We start from the raw sequence: 23,193 nt of genomic DNA on the forward strand, positions 1-23,193 counted from the left end.
ATTGAGAATCTCTATCACTTCCTACCAGAATTAGAGTTAAGCTTAACGCAAAGTTCTCTCTGTTATTCCTGTTTTTTTAAGAATCACAAAACTTTTGTTCTTTTCTAAAGGTACAAAAATGCTTGCTTGCTTTTGTACTTTTTTTCCAGTCCAGCAGCTTTCCAGCTTCAATCCATAGCTCCTTGTATTTGCTTCTTTGCCAACCCACAGATATGCAGCCCTAACAACTCACCTGCAATAACAACTTATTCTGAAGAATGATCCAAATTGACTGCTCTTTCTAAAGTGTCTGTGATTCTTTCATGATCTTCCATAATTCTTGCCTTCGATTCAATATACCATTAAGAGATAGCAAGATTAGAAGCACGATGACATTCCTGAAAGCTATCCAGCATTCAGAAATGACTCCAGAATACTGATCTATCTGGAATTATTATTTTTGTGCTTATATTTTGATATATTAGATGGCAACTTAATAATAAGATGCTGAAACAATAATACAATGTATTATTTCTGTTACAGCTACATCATACTCCACAATGAGAATTGTCTTTTTACTGTGTACACCCCAAACAGGAGAAGCTTTGTCACAGAGAACTGCATTTAAATAATGATGAGGAAAATATTATTCTCATCACATATTTAAGTAACTGAGATGGAAGCAAAGGGGCAAACACACAAAAACATAAGTGGTGAGACATGAGCATTAAAGTGCATGACTAGTGTTACAATGTGAAAAGTGACCTTGCTAATTTTTGTATGATGTAACTGGTAGCTGTTTTTCTGCATAATCTCTTCACGATAACTGACAGAGTATTGTTCAGGAAGAGGATATGTTTCAGAGGCAGTAAAATAAATACTTTTCTACTTCCCAGAAGTAAACAAAGTTACTGATTTCACTGCATGTATGACAGCTTACAGAGTATGTATTTAAAATCTAAACATAAACGTTGTGCAATTTCAGAGTGAGACAATGGCTAACAAAACTAAACCCTAGTTGGGGGGAAAAAAAAAAAAGATGATGTTTAACTACTGTGCTCCATCTAGTATCCATCACTGGATACTATCTTCATCCTGTATCTTTTCCATGTAGGGAATTAGTACATAGCTATAGAAAGTCTCAGCATAGTCACCACATTCCGCTTCCTAATCGCATTTGCTAGAAATGGATAAGGCTCTAATTTCTTCTTCTTAGTCAGTGTTGAATGCTATAACACGATCTTAAGAAAGATATTAGGTGAATGCTTTTGTATCTGTAATGTTAAATGGTTACTTATTCCAATGTTATTGTTATTATTGAAATACTAATACTTAAATTTTGATGCTTGAAAGAATTAGAATGAAATATTTGTTATGTTTTGAGCAAAAATCCTATTTTCCATAATTCCTTCTCTTGCTCTCAATTAAATACATTTCCTATAAATAAACTCTCTTTACGAAAGGAAGACATTCATTCCCACTGTTGGAGTGGGCACAAGCTAAAAGTGGTACTGTACTGCTGTTGTACACAGTACATGTTTTCATATGATTTTTCTTTTTCTGAAAAAAAATTGCTTATTTTTGATGGAACTCAAGAAATGTATGCTTTCCTGGTAGTGGGGGAAGATTTAAATCAATCAAAACTAAACATCTGTTCATTCTAAAGGGATATAATTTGCATAGTAGATTATGTTCTCCTTTCTTACATTTTTCCAGTTTTCCTGTATTTCCATGGACTTTCTTCTTTATTTACACTAGTTCGTTTTCATTCTTTTGTTCTCCTCATTCTATTTTTATTTCACTTTCTTTTTCTGCCTTATTTCCATTTCTCTCTTAGTACTGTATATTTTCTTAATTTTTCCCTACTAATCTAGGACTTCTGTTTCAAAGATGGGGGGATGTGTCTGCCTTCATTCTAACAAATGTGTAACAGCTGTACTTCCAGAAAGAGATCTGCAGTGTCTTTTTGTTTCTTATCTAAGTTGCAATTTCTGAAAGGATATTCTTCTCTTCTTTTAGGCCTCAGCAAGTTTCTTACAGATGACCTGACCCTTTGCCTTTCATTTTCCCTCCGCATGATCATCACAGTATTTGTCACCAGCCACTGCCTTGTTCTTAGCTACCTAACAAACCCCTTAGCAGCCTTTGGTTTTCCCCTGCTAATGATAAGCTGGATGGAAGAAAAGATCTAAACATGATGTTTATATTTCAACACTGCCTAAATATTAGACAACGCATAAACACACACTTTCTGACCAGTATTATGTAATTACCCAAATAAATACTTTATATTATAGACTAAAAACTATTAAGGTATAAACTATTTTCAGCAAATAGTCTTGTTATAACATAGTATCTGTGTACTTTCCTTTCTTGTATCTTCACAAATGATGTAAATATAGGAGATAAGAAGGGAAATGGATTTCAGTTCTCTGCATCCTGCAGCAGCCTCCTAGAATATAAACTAATTTGAAGAGTATTGGCAAAGAATTATATAATGAAGTGGTATGGTACACTGTAATGGAAGACTTCTCATTTGTAATTGTTTACGAAGCATCTCAACTCGCTTTCTGGGTTCCTTCATCTCTGGTCTCCTGCATACATGTGTGATTTGCTTATTGACTGTAATAGGATTAATTATACAGAGAGCTCAAAGCTGCTTCGCACCCCACTACTTGATAAACAACATCTAGCCCTTCAAAAACTCTAAAAAAAAACATGGGTAGAATCCCATTTTTCTTTATACTGTTTGAGCATTTACAAAGTTGAGGGGAGGAAAAATAATAATTTCACACTTTCCTAAAAGAAACTCTATAAATAGGGCACTCTGTGCACTTCTGACCTTTCAACCTCTCAGAGATCTGCAAGTTCCCTTTTAGTAACATTGTTCTCAATTTTTCTCCAGTGAGAAAAAGCAAGCAGTAGTGAAAGGAGAAGTGGGAAAAGGAATAAAGGGCTTTTCTTAAATTGCTCTTCCCTCTCAAAAGTGGAAAAGTGTATAATCAGAACACATGATCAAGTACAAATTACAACATACACCGCAGATATTTCAGAAATATTCCTCACAGAAATGTTTCTCAGGTTTTTTAAAGCAATGCTTCGCTTCACTGAAACTCCTCATGCACTTCATTGCAATTTATATGCAGTTTCACAGGCCCAGACAGCTGGGCCCTGGTACGCTCTTACGGCTTTACACATGTATGTATACATACACAGTATGATTTATGCTGTTTGATAAGTCATTCCTCACTCAAGGAGAAAAAAAAAACAACATCAAAAACCTACAAAATGGCTGTTTTTTACTGTATTCAATTTGTATCAGAAGATGCTATTTTGTTTAAAATTCATATTTCTGTTTACCATAAATTCAGTGCCTTTTTATTGCTCAGAAGTATTTTAGAAGATTAGAAAAAAATGCAGTGCAACTTGCCATTGTCAACTGTAGCATCTAAGCATCTAATCGTACACTGAGTCCTGAGTCTATGTGACTATTTGTTCTTCCTCGTGTATGATGAGGTATCTCATCAGTTATCACAAGATGCTTGGACCCTTTTTGTGAGGATAAAGAATATATTTTAGCCCTCAGATACCACCGGAGGAGACCAGAAGTACGGAAAGCCTTGTCCAGGACAAGAATTTAAAGGAAAACACACTCGCTTGTTCTGGTTTGTAACTGATGTGCCATGGCTGAAGGTAGCAGCTCTGGCACCGAGTTTGAGGAGCAGTAGCAAAGACTTTGAGCATGAATGCATATGATTCAAAAGCCACTGAGGAGGGACGAGGCTTGACTTGAAGAGTCACTGCATGGTTACATGGAACTCAAGTGGCAGAGAAGGTAGGGATGTACTAGGCTTTACTTATGTTTGTTCTTCTCTCACCAGACTAGAGAACCAGAAATAGCAAGTGGAAGGATGGACTGAAGGACTGGACCACTGGATGCTGGTAAAAGACTGGCAGAGAAAGGATGTGGCTCCATTCTTTCTTTGCTGTAATAAAGAAATTAGGGAAGAATGCTTTAGCACTCGAAGTCATCCTTATGATGGCCCTTAGTTCCTCAGGAGTTAATCTCACATTCTGATCCTTATTACCAAGCATTTCTATCTCCTGCACTTTATTGTTCTTGCCATTATATAATCTGTCAGAAGATGGGCATTAACCACTATCTTTTACTTAATGCCAGAATGATTAGAGGATCTAAAGCTTTAGATGATCTATTTACTCATTGGCCTCAGCCACTTATATGGCTGAAGGTAAGGTTCAAGCTCCTGAACTTAATTTGATCCTATGGGCAGGCCAGCACTGAAAAACATGAGTTGGATGTCAGCAGGCTAACAGAAGTTGTCCAGTTGACAGGCAGAAACATTACAGTAGAGACTGGGAATAGTTGCTGGTAGGAAAAGTTTTATTTGCTGCTTTGCCCTTGTAAAGAGAGAGGCAGAGTAACTTGAAACATCAAGATGCAGTTCCTACTTTGCTGTGCAGTTCCTGAGCAAAAGAACAAAGAGGAAAATAAAGAATAAGTTTAGCAGATTAGAAACCTAAAAAGGTACCAAATCCATACTTTCCTCTTTAAGGTTACCATCATTTGGCTCCCCCTAATCCTCATGCCCAACCCCATCATCAAAGCCAATGAAGACTTCAGGTTCTTGACAGAGTTAATTCTACATCAACCATTATTTCCCCCTTCTTTACTGACTTCAGAAAAAATTTTATTTCTCAAACTCACAGCGTATTAAAGGAACACACGTGTCTTTCCCTCCCATATCCTGGCTGGTGTTGTCCTGTGGCAAAGATGAGTGCTCATGATTCCTGGCCAACTTGCTGGCTTCAGCCAGGATGTAGGAGATGTGCCAGGAGACAACCACCAGACATGCCTCAGGCCTGGGGCTCTCCTGCTCTGAGCAAGCATTCACGTAGGCTGTAATGAAAATATCAGGGTTTTCACTCTCAGTTCTACAGTCTAACACAAAGACCAACACAAGCATATCTTAAGTGAGCAATGAAACATGCTGATGCCCACAGTGTCTGTGACACATTTTGGCCAATGTGTCACTAAACATCTTCTCCCAGATATGCGGGAACATGCATACACAAACCACACAGATGACTCCTTTGTGTATGGTAGCTAGGTGAGTCCCAAGATGTACACGTTACAGAAAAGTGAAAAGCCCAGCAGGGTGTAGGAGGGCCTCAGAGAAGATACCGAAGGGCCTGTGGTCAGCATGTAGGACAATGCCTAAGTGGGATGCAGCTGATGCAGCCTGGAGAGTCCCTCAGGATTACTAGTGTAGTGGGATGCCAGGCCATTAAGTCGTTCTCAGGAAGAAGGGTATTTTTGTTTTGCTTGAGGTAAGCTAGCAGGTACCTTCAGTGAAAATGTGTGGGGTCTTGGTTTCAGAGCTATGAAAGCTGTGTTTTTTAAAAAGAAAACCCTTGTTAAATTCTAATAACGTAAAAATGGCTAAGGTGATTTTCTCCAGCTTCACTGCATGAGTCACACTTGGGTTGACACTAAACATCAGCTTAAAAGGAATTATTTTGAAAGTTATAATGGTGTTTCAAAATGAAAGCCTCCTACAACTCCAACTAGAAAATCATGACTGATCTCTTCAGTGCAATTAAATGAAGCATTTCAGAAACTTCCATAGTATAAGTAAGTGATGAATTAAATGAAAAATCACAGTCCATTGAACTGATAATACCATCGTATTAAGACAAAGTATCTTCAGGGAATAGCTTTATTTAAATGTGCTGATATTTATGTCCTCTCTTTTCCTTCCTTGAATACAAACAATTCAAACATAATTTCCCAGACAAAGCACTTAAGGAAGAACACCTTCTAGCATATTTCTTCCCTCCTCCTCCTTTTTCTTTCCCTTCCTGTCTCTATAGAGACAAATTCCCGTCTCTTTAGAGACAAAAAATGTTGGAAGGATGTGATCCGAATTATCTTCTTTGTTTCTTCTGCCAATGATTTTTCAAGTGCACTACTGAACCCCAATATGGGTGAATCTCAATCTAGAACTGATTTACTTGGACATTTTTTGCTTTGGCCATAGCAGTATTTGCCTGAAGGCAGATCTGAATTTGTAAAAAAAATCCCAGGAAGATTTTGCTCCATTTATTTGGGTCAGGTGCATAAAAATTAAGAATGTTTACGTCAAATTTAAATTTTTGCCAAAGCTCAGAAGGAAAGAAAAACACAGTATATGAAAAGATACTGTTAGCATGTGCAGGAAAATCTAAGGCACAAAGCATCTTTTGCAGCGTCTGTATATTGTCTGGGTTTCTCTAAGTACCTGCTAGGGAAATGCTAGCCACATTTACCTGCTGTTACTAGAAAGTGAGCACAGTGAGTTTTAATTGTAGTCATTTCTTGAAAAGTGCTTTTGAAATATTGTCATTATCTTTCAGTGTAAAACGAACTTTTCGTTGATGTCACCCTCTTACAAAGCAACTCTCAATGCACTTAGGGCTGAAAGAAAGATGGAAACCCACTAACAGAATAAAAGAGGGAAATGGCAACTTTGGGACTGCAATGGAGGTACTGAAAGAGCCAAAGTATCTAAGTAACTCAGTTTCATAAAAACATCTGAGATTAAAAAAAACACTGCATCTCCTCCAGCATAAATGCATTCTGTCTGACTGAGATCAGTGATGTTTTACTTGTGAACAGCAGCAAGCAAATCTTGCTTGCAAGGCTGAGACAAGGATTTTGTAATAAATTTCCAGATTATAAGAAACTCAGTCATCCCAGGTCAAAATGCTGGAAGAATAAGCTGTCTCTGCTTGAAGTCACATATTGACAGGTATCTATCTAGCACTGCCGTGTGAAGAGTAAGAGCCATACTGTGTTTCATGATCACAGTTCTTTTAAAATGCCCTTTCACATTCCAAAATTTAGATCTATAACTTTATGCTAAAGCAGAAATAGGTACAGCTCATGATAGACCATCTCCTCTTCCAGTCTTTAATGACAGCAGAATTTTCAGATTATCAAGGACCCTCTCCTCTCTCCTCATTTTACAGATGCTACAACCATGTGGAAGCAGTGAAATAAGTGGGATCAGCAGAAGGAAGCCCTTCTTCTCACCTCTTGGTGAGTACATCTTCCCATTGCTTATATCAGCAGTAAGCAGGCAACTCCAAGGTTCTTTTGAGATGTGGTGGCATCGACCGTGTTTGGATGAAGACCAAAAACATCCAAGATGTATTGCTGCACCTACAGTTTCCAATAATCGCAGCTCTCATGTGCCAGGCTAACATCTTCAAACACTTACTTGAACTTAGGAGTAGAACTTTGTTCTCAGTGTGGGATGAATCACCACAGCTGAGCCAAAGAGATCTCAAGGAACTCACCAAGATTTGCAGGCATTTTGGTTACCTGATAATATGCTGCCTTCATTTCACCACCTAGGCAGCAGTGCAGAAGCTTACTGTCAAGTACCAGGCTTCAGAAATGTTAAGCCTCCTTTTATATTGTTTAATTTACAGGCAAACAGCCTACCATGCCATTTTAATTTGGATTATTTTTGGAAAAAAGAGAAGTTTGTGTTCTGGTAATGATCAGACTCATTTAGCAAAAATAGCTTTTTAATATAGGACAATAGACTCTTGAGAGACTACAATTAGCATTGTTGATAAAACTGCTTGTGCTGCAAAGTGGGTTTCCAAATACATACTCTTAAGGTAAAAGGGAAACTGAAGTACAAGTACACAACAGTGCAAAAATAAAGTCTTTAGAGCTGGAGCTGTATTATTTTTAGATCAAAACATCTTATTAGGCTATTAAATAAAAGCTTTGCATCTTGTCAGCAGCTGCTTTGGGCCACACATAGAAATGTTTCCAAGTAATTTGTGGTCAGACAACACATGCTGACTTTGTTCAGGGATTTTGAATTTCAAATATTTGTTAAATGTCTACTTCTCAGCAAATAAACAAAATTTAGCAACCCACATGAAGAACTGTTTATAGAAAATTATTCTGGCAAATGCGTAAATGTCTGTGTATCTGAACTATTTCATGGCAACAACATATTTTCATGGTTTGTATTCATGATGACAGTTATGTTGCAAATTGTACTATAAGTTTGGATAATAGCATATACACTTGTTATGTGTGCTCATTAGTTCCACTTCTTCCTTCTAATTTTTATGCCTGTTGCCAATTTCTAAATAATGGATACTGGAGAAAATCTTTTAGCATTCTTTGCTTTGATTCACAAATCCCTACATTTCCTAGTCCTCTAACTAGTAAAAACACACTACAGACAGACTTCTTTTTTTGCATTTACATTTTGCATCTGTCTCCAGAGATGTGCAAACCATATGTTGAAATTCAGTAACCCTACTTTCTAATGCCTCTCTAATGAAAGGGAGTCAAATTATAAATAATGCACTTAAAGAAAGCTCTGTCTCTGGGGTTCCATTTCTCTTGCAATGGTAACAGGCCATATCTCTGAATGAAGGTACTTAAAACTCAGCTGATGAGAAATGATGATTCCATTGCCAGCAAGGTTACTGATCAATGTTCTTCTGTGTGAGTAGGGGCAGCAGAACTGAATCTAAGGCTGTTGGGTGGAGACCTCATGATGAGCTACGTCTTCTACAAAAACAAGTTCAACCCAAAAGACTGGCAAGTTTCTAACTTAGAAAAGTCAAAAGTTATTTAAATGAAAATTAGTACATTTATGTGTTATAGAAAACTCATCATGTGGTGAGTTAGCAGTAAGGTTTGTACGCAGCTCTCCCACAAGAACTGTCACCTTGCAGTCAAGCCTTTGATTCTAATTCTGCTTTTACCCAACTCAGTGAATGTCTGAGATCCAATAAGTTCTTCCTTTGGTCCCTGAGAAGACCTTTAAGGCAAAGCTAACTGCTGCCTACTCCTCTCTTCAGGCTCCCCAACCTGACATACCCTGCAGGACAAACAGCTCCCCAGCTTTTCAGGTTGGCTATCAGGGAAAACTTCTCTGATAGAGTGGTCAGGCACTAGAACAGACTGCCTAGGGATGTGGTGGAGTCATGGTTCCTGGAGGTGTTTCAGAACAGCGTAGATGTGGGACATGGCTAGTGGGTATCGTGGGGATGGGTTGACAGTTGGACTAGATGACCTTAGAGGTCCTTTTCAACCTTAATGATTCTGTGATTCTGTCTGAGAAAAAGTGTTATCCTTCCACGGCTCCAATTTCACTTCCCAATGATTCCTTAAAATTTGTGAGCAAAAATGGACAAGTAACTCTCCTTGTGGTTATATTTTTAATTTATACTTCTATAAGCTAAAAAACTTGATTTCAAGTTATTGACAGTACCAAAAACCACCCATTTCCTTGATATATCTCAGGAAAAAACTGTTGCCAGCTTTTTCATTGAGACACAATGTACCTCTAAGAATAGACTTCACCCTGGTTTCTCATTACTTTAAAAGAAGTTATTTTTATAATGTCCCTTCTTGCTTTTGTCTTTTACACAAATCATGATCATTTTGCTTTACATAGAGCAAATTACTGTACATGGTGGTATTAACCCCCTTGGTGATCTCTTGTGCTAGCTCACAGTTTGATAGCAGAGGCCATAAAGACAGAAAGAACATATTCAGTACTGACTTAATTTCCCTGCATGTCTCAGGTCTGCATGCTACTAGAACAGCTGGCACTATTAGAATTTTCATTTCTCTCTGCACATTGCCCAGAAAACTTGTTTACTGCTAGATGTGAATCACCACCTCATTTACATATGAGCTAATATTTATGGAACCACCCATATGTATCAGATAATCAAGATGTTCTATATAAAGCCTCCTGATGGAACAGCAAGGTAGAAAAGAAAAATCAAAGCTGCTGCATTCATTCTTTAATTTTGTTATAGTACTTCAAACAGAATAAAACCAAGTTTTACTCAGATACATACAAATCTTGTAGTGAAGTCAATAAGGAGAAGAGCATGTGACTAGTGGCAAAGAGCTATAAAAGTCATTGTGCCTTTAACTCTGTAACTGAAGATTTTTACCCTTATCTTTGCAAAAAGTTCAGTTATGTACATTCACCATTCATTCATGAATGATTTCAAGTTTTTGTATCATTTTCATGATATGTTGTTACCTATGGCCAAGAAAGTCGATTTCTGAATTTCAAGAAAGATATTTCTGCATTAACATCCCTAGAGTCATTTCGTAACAGTCTTTACAATCACAGGACTGAAAGGGAGATCCTTCCATTTCTGCCTGTTTTTTTGTGTTTTTTTGTTTGTTTGTTTGTTTGTTTTGTTTTTGGATGATAAAATGGTCTAGTTCTCTTTCTTACTCTTTGAAGAGCCATAACATACAATATTTATTATGAGAGCAAATACTGCCTCAAGTTTGTGACCTAACACCAGTTTGAACTCAAGCTTCAAATTGAGCTGGCAGAACCAGTGTGTTACCAGCATTTCTACTGGCTGACTTGATGCTCAGATTCATTTGAAAGCAGGTAGCTCTCTCCTCCTTTCTCCCTAGACATATGGTTTAGATTTGAAGCGTGCCCACTGCATTACCATGCAGCAACCTCCCCATGAAATTCTGCAATGATACTACTAGGAATCAAGTGTCTCAATGTAACTGAGTCAACCTAAATGAGAGATCTTGCCAGTCTGAGTGCGTCAAACTTGGCAAAAGTAGTACAATCCTTCTGAAGAAACTGGCTTCCCAATGCAAAATGAAAAACTGAAATCTCGGCCTTCCAGCCAAAAGAAGTTATCCTCTCCTTACAAATACTAGTGACCATTTGGAAAAAAACTGTATTGAGAACTGCTTTATGATGCTTCTATGTTGTAGACTTAGATATCAGACTGTGCAATTCCACTCCTTGGTCTTAGTTGTATGAGGAATATGTAGCAGAAAGAGACATGTACACTATCAACTGCTGATTAAGTCAGATGTTCTGTTTAAAAAGTTGGCACAAATGTTTCTGATAAAGTGTTTCAAACTTAAGAGCAATATTAAAAATAATATTGGATTTCTTTTCAAGAAACAAGATACTTCCCTTATACAATTAACAAGGATTTCTACAAATAAAAAGTATTTTTTTCTGAGAAAATTATTCCAGAAAATTCAAAGACAATCTTTGGTTAATTTCTGCTCCTTTAGAAAACTGTGAAAACACATTACCAGCAGTATGAGTAGTCTTGCTTTAAGTGCAGTATAATCACCACAGATATTTCCTTGTTCAGTTGAAGAAAATATACTCCAGGCAAATAAAATTTGATCAGTGTACATAGGCTACACTACACTGTCCCACCTGTCTGATAGTCTGATATGTATTTGCATTTTTGTTATTTATGTTACAAGATATTTCTGAAAGCCCCCTTCAAAAACAGAGAAGTGTTTCCAGCATTGTATTATTCCTGTGAATTTTGAAGTGAATTCAATCTCATTTATGGAAACTCTTTTTGTGTTCTTGACAGGAAGAAATACACTATTCAAATGTCTCCACAATGCCCTGTTGGGCAAAAATGTGAATTAACATCACCTTACCTCTGGATATAGGGCTCCTTTAAAATATCTGGATGATATCCCAAGAATTAAGAGACCCTTTTACTTCTGAAAGCTCATATAGTGTTAAGCTTTGGTAGGAGCAAACAGAAGATAGTTGGGAATGTGGGGGCAAAAATGCAACAAGCCAGTTCCAAGGAAAGGCATTCAGTAAATGTGGTGTAATTGGAAATCTCCTGCTACTTACTGAACTATTATTCTCCATTAATATATATGTTGGATCATGATCAATTGCAGTTATCTTTACTTGTCACCTCCAGGTTATCCTGCATCTACACACCTTCATGGTTCCCTTTTTAAACACACACATAACACCAAAAGAATGTCTTCCAGCTTCCCACTGTTTTTCATCCTCTCCAACACAGTCAGAAGACTCCTGCCAAACTTCAGATCTTATATCTCTTCCCATTCTAGAATGACACAACTTCCAAACGCTTTGGTAGTAAAAGGCCTGTTTGTTAGAACACCTTTTATTTGTTACCTTCCATTCTTTACTGTGCATGTTATGAAGCCTAATATCTGTGCAAAGATGTAATAGAACAATCCCTGTGGCCAAGAACAAGTTACAGTGTGAATAACTCTTCTTCAAGTTGACTAATTTAGAAAATCTACATGGAAAGGAATAAAAAACATCTGCTTTGCTTTTTTCTTTTGATTTTCATTTTAGTGTATTAATATTGCCTGTCCCTTTTCTGAGCTAGATAAGTTATTTATAGATTCAGAAAGAGCACCATTGCTTGTTGGGTTGAGCGATGGAAACAAAGCCTCTGCCATTTAGGAATTTGCTGCCATATTGATAGCTTTTTTCTGTAATATAGACTTTAATTGCAGTGACTCCATCACATACTTTTCCTGTAATCCCTTCTGATTTTTTTTTTTTCTCTCTCGAGTTATTTTTAGATGAATCAAAGCTTTCTACTTTTCTGAAGCCTTCAGTGACTTCAGGACCTCCAATCCTTGCAGGATTTGACAGCCTACACCTTGCAAAGACACAAAGGCACACAGTTTGTGATTAAAGAAGTGAAAGTTAGAAGATTCACTGCCCACAGCTTGTCTTTGAAGAAAGCCATTATGTTGCAGTACTTTTGTTTCTTGTATCCATTCCATACCAAGGTTCCCTAAATAGAGCAGGGGGCCTCTGAGGAGACCCTACTCAAGCCAAACCCCTAGCAAGCAGCACAGATCTGGCTGGTGCTAGCCCATAGGAGGACAAGAACTGCCTAAAGCAATGATAAAGATTTCTGCTGTATACCTTGTTCCATTCTGTATACTGAATAAAATGCCTTGGAGCTGGGGACATTGCATGTCAGTGCTTATGTATATTCTACATCCAAAATAAATTGCGTACAGGACTTTTTGGTATCTGGCTGTGCATACCTGTCTACACGTATATTCTGAAGAAAATGAGCAGGGTTAGCAGAACGGCCTGCAGCATTTTCACCTGTGGCCTAGAGGCAAAAGAGTTCTATTCTGAACAGAAGCCAGAAAGAGCTTCTAGGTGTCATTAGGCTTAGGATATTGCTGACAACATTTTCAGGTCAGGTAATCAGTTTTGGATGTAGGCAGAGTGTAGATACCTGGATGCTATTTAAAATGCTGAAGACTTTATTTATAAGTTATGTACAAGTTCTTCCTGTGAGCACTCCTCAGTTCCCAGCCTCGCTTCCAGGAAACATGAAATGGGTGAGAACTTAGGGGCACCCATACACTAAGATAAAGCATAATTATTCATAGTTATATGGAGCATTGTAAAAGATAACACACAGAGAGGGGAAAGAGAAGCATTCCTTGTGTATAAAAATCTCAGGAACAACAAAAAGCCATATTACCATACTGTTTGCATGAGAATTGAAAATCCTCATCAATTTAAAGGAAGTCTGGAATAGTCATACATGGTTGGCTAGGATACAAACTAGTTAAGTTCCCCCAAAAGTGTTTCATTACTTATGTGGGTATGGAGCAAGTGTTATAATTCTTCAATTATAGTTATGTTGCTTTATTACTTCCTAAGGCAAAGAGTTATTTTTAAATTGAATTAAAAATTGCTACTGATGCAATTGTTCAGTGGATACTCTCCAAAACAGGATTTTTGTAGTTATCTTGGGTCAAAATAACATGATGAATCAGCAGGCAAACAACACCAGATTAAATTCAATTAATTCCTTTTTGATGTTCATTCACCCACTAAGATAGGCTTTGCATTTTCCCTTGTGATTCCCTGCTGATGTTCAAGCTTTCTTAAATGTAAAGAAATCTAAATGTAATATAATTTAATTCAGAGCCAGAAAAGTGGAGCTTTAAAAGGAAAAAAACAAACGAACAACAACAACAAGAACCCACTAAGAAATGCTTTAAGTAGTTTGCTATTCATTGAGGCACAAATATCTCACCAGTCTCAGTAACTCCTACCTTTCTCCAGAGCTACCACTCATATCATGGATATAGTATAGCAAAGGTGATAGTGATGGTGGAGGTATCAAGCTGCCTTATTTGTTTAATCCTTACAAAATTTGGAAAGGTGGAAATACACTTGTCTATGTCATGTCTGGTCTTACTTCTGCCTGTAAGCAGATAGCTTCCTTCCCAAAGTGACTTAAATGAGGCAGAGATTCCTGAAAAATATGTTAATGTCAGGTCACTGTAATAAAGATCTGTGAAGGTTTTTGTGTTGTGAAATACAAGGGAGATATAAAGCCCTAGTAGTCAATAAGTTGATATTGTTATGGACTTTCTCTCATGATCACCCCACAGTTCAGTTCTCTGTAGATAACAGTATGACCTTTTCAGACTGGCCTCTCCTCGTGAATGCTGTACAAAGTCAGAGATCTACATATTAGCATGATTGCAGTCTTAACATTTATACAGCTTAGAGCAGAAGCAACCTAAAAAATCACAAGCAGCTCTATTCAGACAAAAGATAGGTTGTGTTTGAATCTCAAACCCTTGCCCTCAATAACACTCTTCTCAAATATGTATCCTATTCGGGAACCTGTGTTTAAACATAGAGAAGGTGAAAAACTTGACATGGTGCCTAGACCTGGCACTATGCTGCTACTGTAAAAGGGAAGGTGAGCCTTGCATTTGCTGTCCTGCAGGCCTCTGTCAACCAGCTGCTTATAAACACAAGTGATACATTTTGCTGACACTCTGCTACATGTATAAATAAATAAATAAAAGCAGGAGGAAAAAGAAGGAACAGTAAAAGATCCTTCGAGACCTTTCTGTATAATTTCAGGCAGTGGCACGCTCCTTTGGAACAGGCCACGTGGGACGTCTCTGACCAGGCAACAGAATCAAATCAGTCCACTTGTAGTCTCCATGTTAATCTGCATTTTCCTGCAAATTCAGGTGAAAAAATGTGTCTGTCCCCAAGGGCTGCGCAGCATAATCTTTGTGTGTGCAGTAGGCCTGCCAGCTGCTGGCATTCAGTGACATGAGCCAATAGCTTATATCTCTGTAAGTAAAACAAATCAGAAAGCCTCTGGAATTTACTTATTTTATCCTCTTTGGATGGGCTTCAAACTTCTTTCTTACCAGCTACATTTGTTCGTCCAACAAACCGTACTATCTCTCCACAAAAACTTTGCCTAACGGTTTGTAATTAAGGTTTGTTTAGATTAATTCAATAGTAACATTTTTTCAGCTGTATGCATTCGAGTGATATCTGCTTTGGGAATAACCTAGGGGTTTAATGATGAAAACTTGAAAACATTCAACTTGTCTGCTGACTCTGCACTGCCTAAAACAGCTGTATTCTTCCTTTCAGGAGAGATACTACCAGATGACAAAGGCTTCTCAAACTATCCCAATGAGCCTAGTTATTTGGAAAAAAAAAGTTCAGTTTTAACAGATCTTGTCCCTTCTCTCTAAGCAGGAGACAATAGGACTAGTAAGTTGTGCTACTAAGTTTAAGTGTATCTAACAAGACAGAGGACAGTGGCCATGTTGAAACCATGGTGAATTTTATTCACTTGTCTCCTGCTTCTGGATTTCCTGGTTCATCTCATATTTCTTTTATTTGCAGTGGGATTGTAAGGGCTTTATCATCAGAGATCTTCTTCTCCTAGGTAACATAAAACATGCAAGTGTTTCCATCATACTTGTGGAAAGTGGCCTCTGGTGCACCTCACGCATTGTGGTTTGCTAGCTCCTGTCCCACTACTTTATCTAGAAGTATTCTGTTTTTCAGAGGTATATCTCCTGATTTGTTAAAACTTTCCTAACTACATAAACGTGTGAACAGCAGGTAAGCTGGAACCACTAATTTACAGTGGTGACACTTTATCATTCACATTTATTTTTCATCAGCACTCCTTGGTTTGCATATTTTCCACATACTCACCATTCAAAGACTACTTAACCTCCCAAGTTCATCTTTGGTCTGTCTGAGCACTCCCACAGCAGTTTAAGATTATTTATTTTTAAATAGGATTGCAAATCATGGAATTTTAAAATTCTTTATTGCTAAATGGTGAAGACATTTTGCTAATGAATTGCTGGTTTGTCTCCTTCTCTTTACAATATCACCTATCTTATCTATCCAGTGGATGTTAGTTACAGAGGTTAAAGCATCCTGATGCACTGATAGAATTTTGATTTCAAGTAGGAAGTAGATAAGGGTATAATGAATTATGAAGATATCATGTTAAACAAACATTCAGAAATATAGGTAGGAATAGACAAGAGGAGAATGATTCTAGTTTAAACCAGTAAATGAAAACCAGTCATTCATAATAGGCTATGTTCTGTTCAAAACACACAGCTCTATCTCTTGTAAGATTTTATTTGAGAGGGGGAATACAAAGGAAAGGAAAAAGTGAGAGACCTTCTCATCCCCATGATCAGCCCAGCCGAAGCCTTTGCTCAGCACACCGCAGTCAGCTCAAATGTTAAGCGAAGCAATGACAAGGAAGAAAAATGACTTATTCCATTGCTACTAAGTGAATCAGCCACACATCCTTATTTGGCTAAGAGAGATTAATTATGTTAACCTGTCTTAAGAAGGTTGTTAGAAATAGAGCTCAGTCACGAACATCAAAAACGATCAATGGATGAAAATATTTTATGCTGCAAGTGTGGAAAAATGAAATGACCTATCTCAAAAATGACAAGGTGAGAAAAATAGTACAACGCTGGGAAGGAAGATAAGTCTACTTGTATTTTCTTACAATACTGGAATTAAATTAAAAGCAAAAATAACAATAACAAAATTATTTGATGCTGTCAAAGTCTGTCTGTAGATTTCATTGCTACAAGGTGTTTTGCAGCATTCACATAACTGCTAGCCAAGCAGAATTCACAAACTAGAGAACATCAGAGCAAGGAATGCTTACAAAGAAATTAAGTCTTGAAATGAATAGAAACTGACCTGAAATGAATGAAACAACCTCTGGTTATTGTTGGGCTCTTCTGAAAGACTGTTTCTCTGCATAAACTCAGTACAGAGTCCTTTCCAAAAACTTTCTGAAGAGTCAAGGCAACTGTTTGATATTGGACTCTGATAAACTCCTACAATATAGTTAGGAAGTTCTTTGCTTTCTGCTAGCTGTGCAGTGTTGTAAGGAAAACAGTCTCCCTCTAGATGCTAAGATGCCTGGCATAGGATTTAGGCTGTGCAAAAGGGAAGTTATAGGCTGCATATGATTTCAGATTGGACCTGCAGGAATTAAAGGAATATGTTAGCCTTCCTCTGCAGAGGAGAGCTTAGACATGGGCATAAGTGAGATCTCAGGGATGGCTTTAACATCAGAAATACCTAAGTTCCTCCTACAGCCTATCTAGACCTTCTTATTGCCCCAATGCTTGCCTGGACTAGTTTTGGGAAGAAGCTGTCTGTCTGTGAGGATATCCTGTTTGTTGTTTTAAGGGGAACTGAAGATGTATATAGAGGGAGGCAAATACTTCAAAGCAATTTTTCCTTCAGTCATAAGATTACTTGGCCAAAATGGTTCTGCTACTTGAAACTCAGCTATTCCCAGCTTGTACCAGAATAACAGTAAAAACCTAATGAACTGTAATTCCTGAGCAAGCTCTGACCTGGTGAAACTCCACCAAACCCCAGTGAGTCACAGCGGCACCAACCTCAGAAACAGTTCAGCTCCAGCCTTGCTATAATGCAGTTGAAGACACACGTTGCACATGTTAAAGCAGCAACAAATGCCCACTTGCTTTATTTGTAGGCTTCCACAGAAACCGCACACAGCTGTAAAGCTGTGACCTCCTGGGCTCTGTGGGAAGAGCAGCATGGCTAAGTGGGGGCTAGCAGGGTACCCAGCTCCTTCAAACAAGAGGCTACAGGGCTCGCACTGCACTTCGGACCCATCAAGAGCCTCTTCCTTCCTCGGGAAAAAGTGGGGGGCAGAGGGTCTCCAGCATGGCTGGAGCAGGGGTCGCTCACCTGTCGATGCTGATCACGCAGAGGGTCATGATGGAGGCCGTGCAGCACATGACATCCATGGCGATGAAGACGTTGCAGAAAAGGCGCCCGAAGATCCACTCGCCACCGATGAGATCAGTCACGCTGACGAAGGGCATGACGGCCAGGGCCACGGAGAGGTCGGCCAGGGCCAGCGAGACGATGAGATAGTTGGAGGGCTGCCGCAGCTTCTTCACGAAGCAGACGGAGATGACCACCAGGCAGTTGCCGGCGACAGTCAGCAGCGTGATGAGGCTGAGCACGGCCCCGATGACAACTTTCTCCACGTTGCCGTAGCTGAGGATCTGCTCCCCGCATTGCGAGTCGTTCCCGGGCGCGGGGCTGGCGGCGGGCAGCGGAGGGGGAGTGCCGCCAGGGCCGAGCTTGGCCAGGCTGCGCGGGGGCCACGAGCCGGCGATCATCCTCCCGCCGCCCAGCGCCCGCGGCTCCTCCAGCGCGAAGGGCCGGAGGTTACCGTAGAGGTGGCTGCCGTTGAGGGCGATGACCATGGCGGCGCGAGCTGCCCATCGAGCCCCGCCGCCCGGCTCACCGCGCTGCCCGGGATGCTCCGGCTCCTCCTCGGCCGCCCGGCGCCGCCCGCCCCCTCGCAGCCGCCGGAGGGGCCCTCAACTTCCCCCGGAGCGGCCGCACTCTCCCGCGACGCTCCCCGGGCGGCTGCAGGGCGCGCACCGCGCCATCCCTTGCGCGCCTCCGGCCCGGCCCGAGCGGCGGCGGCGGCGCCGTGTTCCGACGGCGGCGGGGAGCGCGGCGCGGGGAGCCGGGAGCGGGCCGGCCGCCGCTCCGCCCCCGCTCCCTCCTCCCGCGGGCAGCGGGACGGCCGCCGTGTGCGGCGGCATGGGAGCGGGCAGCGCTGCTCCGGCCGGGACGGCTCGCGGAGAGTGCGGCGGATGCAGCACCGGGAGGGCGCGAGAGTGCCGAGCCCTGCGGGACGGTGCGAGCTGCGAGCGGTCCAGCGGCCGCTGCGGGGAGAGGGGACCGCGGAGCTTCGTGGTGCTCTCCCAAGTACGCGTGTCTGCGGGCTTAGGGATCTTCAGGATTTACATTTCTTCCTTATTATTTTATCAATGTGAATTTCAGTACCTGCGTTTCCTTTTTTATTACTTATATTACATTGTTTTCAACTCATTCACTACCCCACGTGTAATCCTTTCAGTAAAGTTTAAAAAAAAAAAAAAAGAAAAGCAAAAACTAACACCAACCAAACCGTTTTTTTGGTTTGGTACTCTTGGTACTGCAGAGATACCAGAATTGGAACTCATGATCCCATTCCTGGGACTTCAGAGCTTTCTCAGTTTTGGAGGTCACTTCCCCACCTCCAAGCACAGCGAGGACTGAGTGTTCAGTGGGGTGACCACAGAGAATCATGCTTGTTGGTATGCTGCCATGCTAGACAGTAAATAGCAAAAGCATGAAACACACCTGCTTCTTATGTATTTCTAACCCAAGAGAGGAGCCAGATGACACAGAGGAAACAGGAGCCCTCAGATGGATCATAACCATTGACTAATGTCATTGTTATCTGAGAGGAGTTCTTGTAGGTAATGGCACAGCAGCACTATTTTTAGTATGCACAACAGAGAGAGAAGAACCGTTCGTGTGGCCCAGCAGTAAAAATGAGCTGACATCATGCAGCCATAAAATCCTGCTTTGAAGAGAGACCTGGTAACTACTCAGCTATCTGATAAAACTCATCTGACACTCCTAGCACAGATCCACAGCAAACAACTCACTCTCAATTTTAATGAAATCTTCCATTTTGTCAGCATCACCTCACCCTCAGAACAGGCCCTTCAACACGTGTGTTGGCCCCAGTCCTGTGAGCAGGATCAGGGGCTGGGGTTAGGTGAGGGGAGAATCTGCCCTGGCACAGTGTGAATGCAGGCAGCTCCCCAGGGTCAGAGAATCTCTCAAGCAGTGAGCAGGCCTGGGCAGCTCAGATGCTTGCTTTCCCTGCTGCCTCCACATCTTGATTTGAGTAGGATCATAAAATAAGCAAGTTTCAAGTTGTGAGATCTTACTGGGCAGCTCGTTGACCATTACAAAGCTAAAAGTGTTTTCCTGTTCAGACTTCTCCAGCATTTCAGTGTTTGCTGTCTTATTGTGTCTACTCCCAATAAAATTCTTCCCTATTTAACTGCCCCAGAGCTGCAGATGACTTACCTTCCAGGTGATAGACCCCCTGTTCTTCCTCCTCTGCTAAGAGGAAAACAAATCTTTGGTAATGGCAAGGACACATCAAAATAAGTTAAAGTGTTAAGGCAACATGTGGAGAAAGGAGATTATTTCCTCATTGTGTGAATACATTTTTCTAAAATAGTATCTGAGATTGGAACTGGAAAAATTTTGTTTAAAATAGATTCATATCATAAGAACTGATCACATCGTGCAGTTAATACTTGCTGTAAGGCAATTTTTCAGTTACTTAAAATGTCACTTTACAGAGCAAATTATAATCTGGGGCTTCCTGCAAATGTGTTGACACAGTTCATTACGCACTCATTCCTTTCGACAGCCCTTCATGGATTCCTTCTGGAACATGACTCTAGAAAGTGTACTCAGAGGAATATACGCACAATCATTTGTGTGTTATATGTACCCATCTCAACCTAAAAAGGGGTAGAAGTCTCATCTTTTTTCTGTATCAAGTCCCCCTACAATTCATTAGAAGTTAATTGCTTGATTTCTTTCCTTCTCAAAGGTTACATGCAGCCATTCTTTGTGTACTCTCTTGATCTTGTCTTTGAAAAGACGAGCCAACTGAAGTCAAAGAGACTTATATCTTATAACAGAAAGAGAGGTTATGTACTATCACAGAAAAAGGCAAAACAGTGGCAAGATGAAGCTGCTGGTGCCTCTCTAAAATCTTTTCCTTGAAATCCTTTCACTGGGGCACATTTAGAAAAACCTTCCAGATTCCAGGACTGAGTCTGGTGAGCTGCTTTCCCTGTGTGCTTCAGAGGCTTTCCCATCCCCAGCGCCTGTGACAGCAGAGAGCACTCCTCATTCCATGGGACTACATCTGTTCCATGAATTTAAAATCAATCACAAACAGCATTAGAAGTTGATCTTTCCAAGTCAACATTCTGCTTTTGTCTTCAGTGATCCTAAATAAAAATTCTAACTGTTGTTCCAAACAGCATACAGAAATTAAACCTATGGTTGCCTGATTGGTTGTCATGAACAAGCTGACATTTGTGAAACCTCTTTCCCCTTTCAGGATATTAGCTCTTCACCTAACATTAGGCTTCAGTAAATAGCATCAAATCCATTTGTCACAGCTTAGCTTACCATCCTTTGAGTACGTTAGGCTGCTTACCTATAAAATCCTCTTCATATTTCTGTGTACCCCTGACTCTGTTGTAGGGCTCTCATCCACCATTTTTCATGCACTTATTGACATTTTTCTTGATTTTTCTTTGAAGTTTTTCTTTGATTTCTTAAAGCTTTTTTAAAAATTTCTTTTCCCTCCAAAAATAACTAATTTTTTTTCTCCACCAGAGGTGGGAAATATATTAAAAAGCCACAGAACATCTTCAGAATTTAAGACTCACACAGAGCAGAAAACACAACAGTAGGTATTTATATCAATTATTTGCTTCGGTGTTGGTAAGGTAGGGTAAGATAGACATGTTTGGAGGAAATAAAGGAAATAAAATGTCACCAGCACATTTTTTTTTGGTGAAGCCAGTCTGTTTCTATGAAAGTGCCTATGAAAAAGAACCCATGCTACATTCTGGACGCTTCACCCCTCTGCTGAGGGTGTGCTGCTCACAGAGTCCATTGGAACAGCAGGTCTTGCTAGCTCATGGCCCGCTGCCTGAAGAAGGACTGCAACATGCAGAACTTCATGAGCAGAGGAGAAAGCACTAACAGCCCAGCTTAGTAACTCTTTCCCCCACACAGCTGTATCTGGAAAACAAGATCTGTGCTCATCTTAACATAAAATCTTAAAGGTGTTGCTACATTTTCCTTCTTAAGCAATTTAGTTCTGGATCCTTTTCATCCTACAACTTGAGTGTGAAATGTAATAAAGAGGGTTTTTCTTCTTGCTATTTTCCCTTCTTTTTTATCATCTCCCTTGTTGTCTTTCCTTGCCTGATCCAGTCTGTCTTCATAAACTGTCATTTTCATTTGCCTGTTGTATATTTTTTTCTTTCCTTTTCATCTTCTTTTCCTGGAAACCAATATAAGTCTGGTGAAGACCTGCTGCTGGGAATAATAAATAAAGTATAGGTACACATTTCTTTTACCTTGGGGAAATACATTGTCAAAATATTTAGAATATTTTATCACAGGCTGGGTAAAATTCCATGGACAAATATTATTGGAACCTTGATTTTTATTCCCAGCATGTAGTTAACAAATAGCACTCTTGTCCAACTTCTAGCAAAGATGTTGCAGCTGCAGTTTCTTTTCTGTCTTTTCTTGCCCGTGTGAAAATAAATCATCCCCACACTGTGGCAGTGAAATAGAGAGGTAACCATTCATACATTTGGCATTTCTTATCATTGTCAAAATAAATGCTCGCACCTGTGCAAGCAAAATAAATGTGAAGTGATGTCTTCCTTTTTCGGAACTAGTAAATATGAGCAGCAATCTGTCAGCTGAAAAGAAAAAAAAAACAATTACAGTGAAATTTATTCTAGAAATTCTTGATCACTCTGAAAAACTGTTCTCATCCCTGAAACTTCAGCTTGCTGCTTTATGAAGGAAACTGTGAAGGTTATGATTAAAGTGATCCTGAGATTCAAGCTACTGAGTTGCTGAGATAGGTGGTGCCAAATATTTTTAGCTCCCTAAAATGCTAAATGCAGAACTAAATCCAAAGAAACACATATATATACATATATATATATGACAGCTGCTACCCTGGGTTGCCCACTGGAGGCACATTAGAAGAATATCACTTCATAAGACTTGAAAAGGTCTTCCCTAAAATTTAAATATGGTGTGAAAAACATAGCCGGGGGAAGAAAAATTGGCTGCATTAGGAGGACTTCAGGACACAGGCGAAACAAAGCATGTTTGAAGTTTGTGACTGACAGTGAGGACCACAGCTATGTTTTAAGTAGGTCAGTGGGGCTGGTCTAAACAAAAATGTTAACAGCCAGGTAGCTGATGGAGGAAATAAGGTTGCACACTGATGTGCATAAGTAATTGATGATATGTGATGCTGGGAGTGCCATCACATAGATAGAGTTCTGAAGGTTTGATGGAGATCTATTTAAGTGCTTTCCATTTTAAGTGCCTC

General features: G+C 39.8%; 1 protein-coding gene across 3 annotated transcripts in view; it reads right to left on the reverse strand.

Moving 5' to 3' along the window:
- Window positions 1-18,837, reverse strand: part of HTR7 (5-hydroxytryptamine receptor 7) — a 34,004-nt gene extending 15,167 nt beyond the window's left edge. For 2 of the 3 annotated variants that reach the window (XM_031554580.2, XM_085229291.1), the window contains exon 1: window positions 17,904-18,836. In XM_031554580.2, the coding sequence (XP_031410440.2) occupies window positions 17,904-18,430 (527 nt within the window). In that variant the 5' untranslated portion in view covers window positions 18,431-18,836. Of the gene's footprint in view, window positions 1-17,903 lie in introns of all 3 variants that reach the window. The other variant, XM_085229290.1, reaches the window with a different exon arrangement.
- Window positions 18,838-23,193: the final 4,356 nt, after the last annotated feature.

Source organism: Meleagris gallopavo, chromosome 8 (genome assembly GCF_905368555.1).
Source record: "Meleagris gallopavo chromosome 8, MGAL_WU_HG_1.1, whole genome shotgun sequence".
Taxonomy (NCBI): Eukaryota; Metazoa; Chordata; class Aves; order Galliformes; family Phasianidae; genus Meleagris; species Meleagris gallopavo.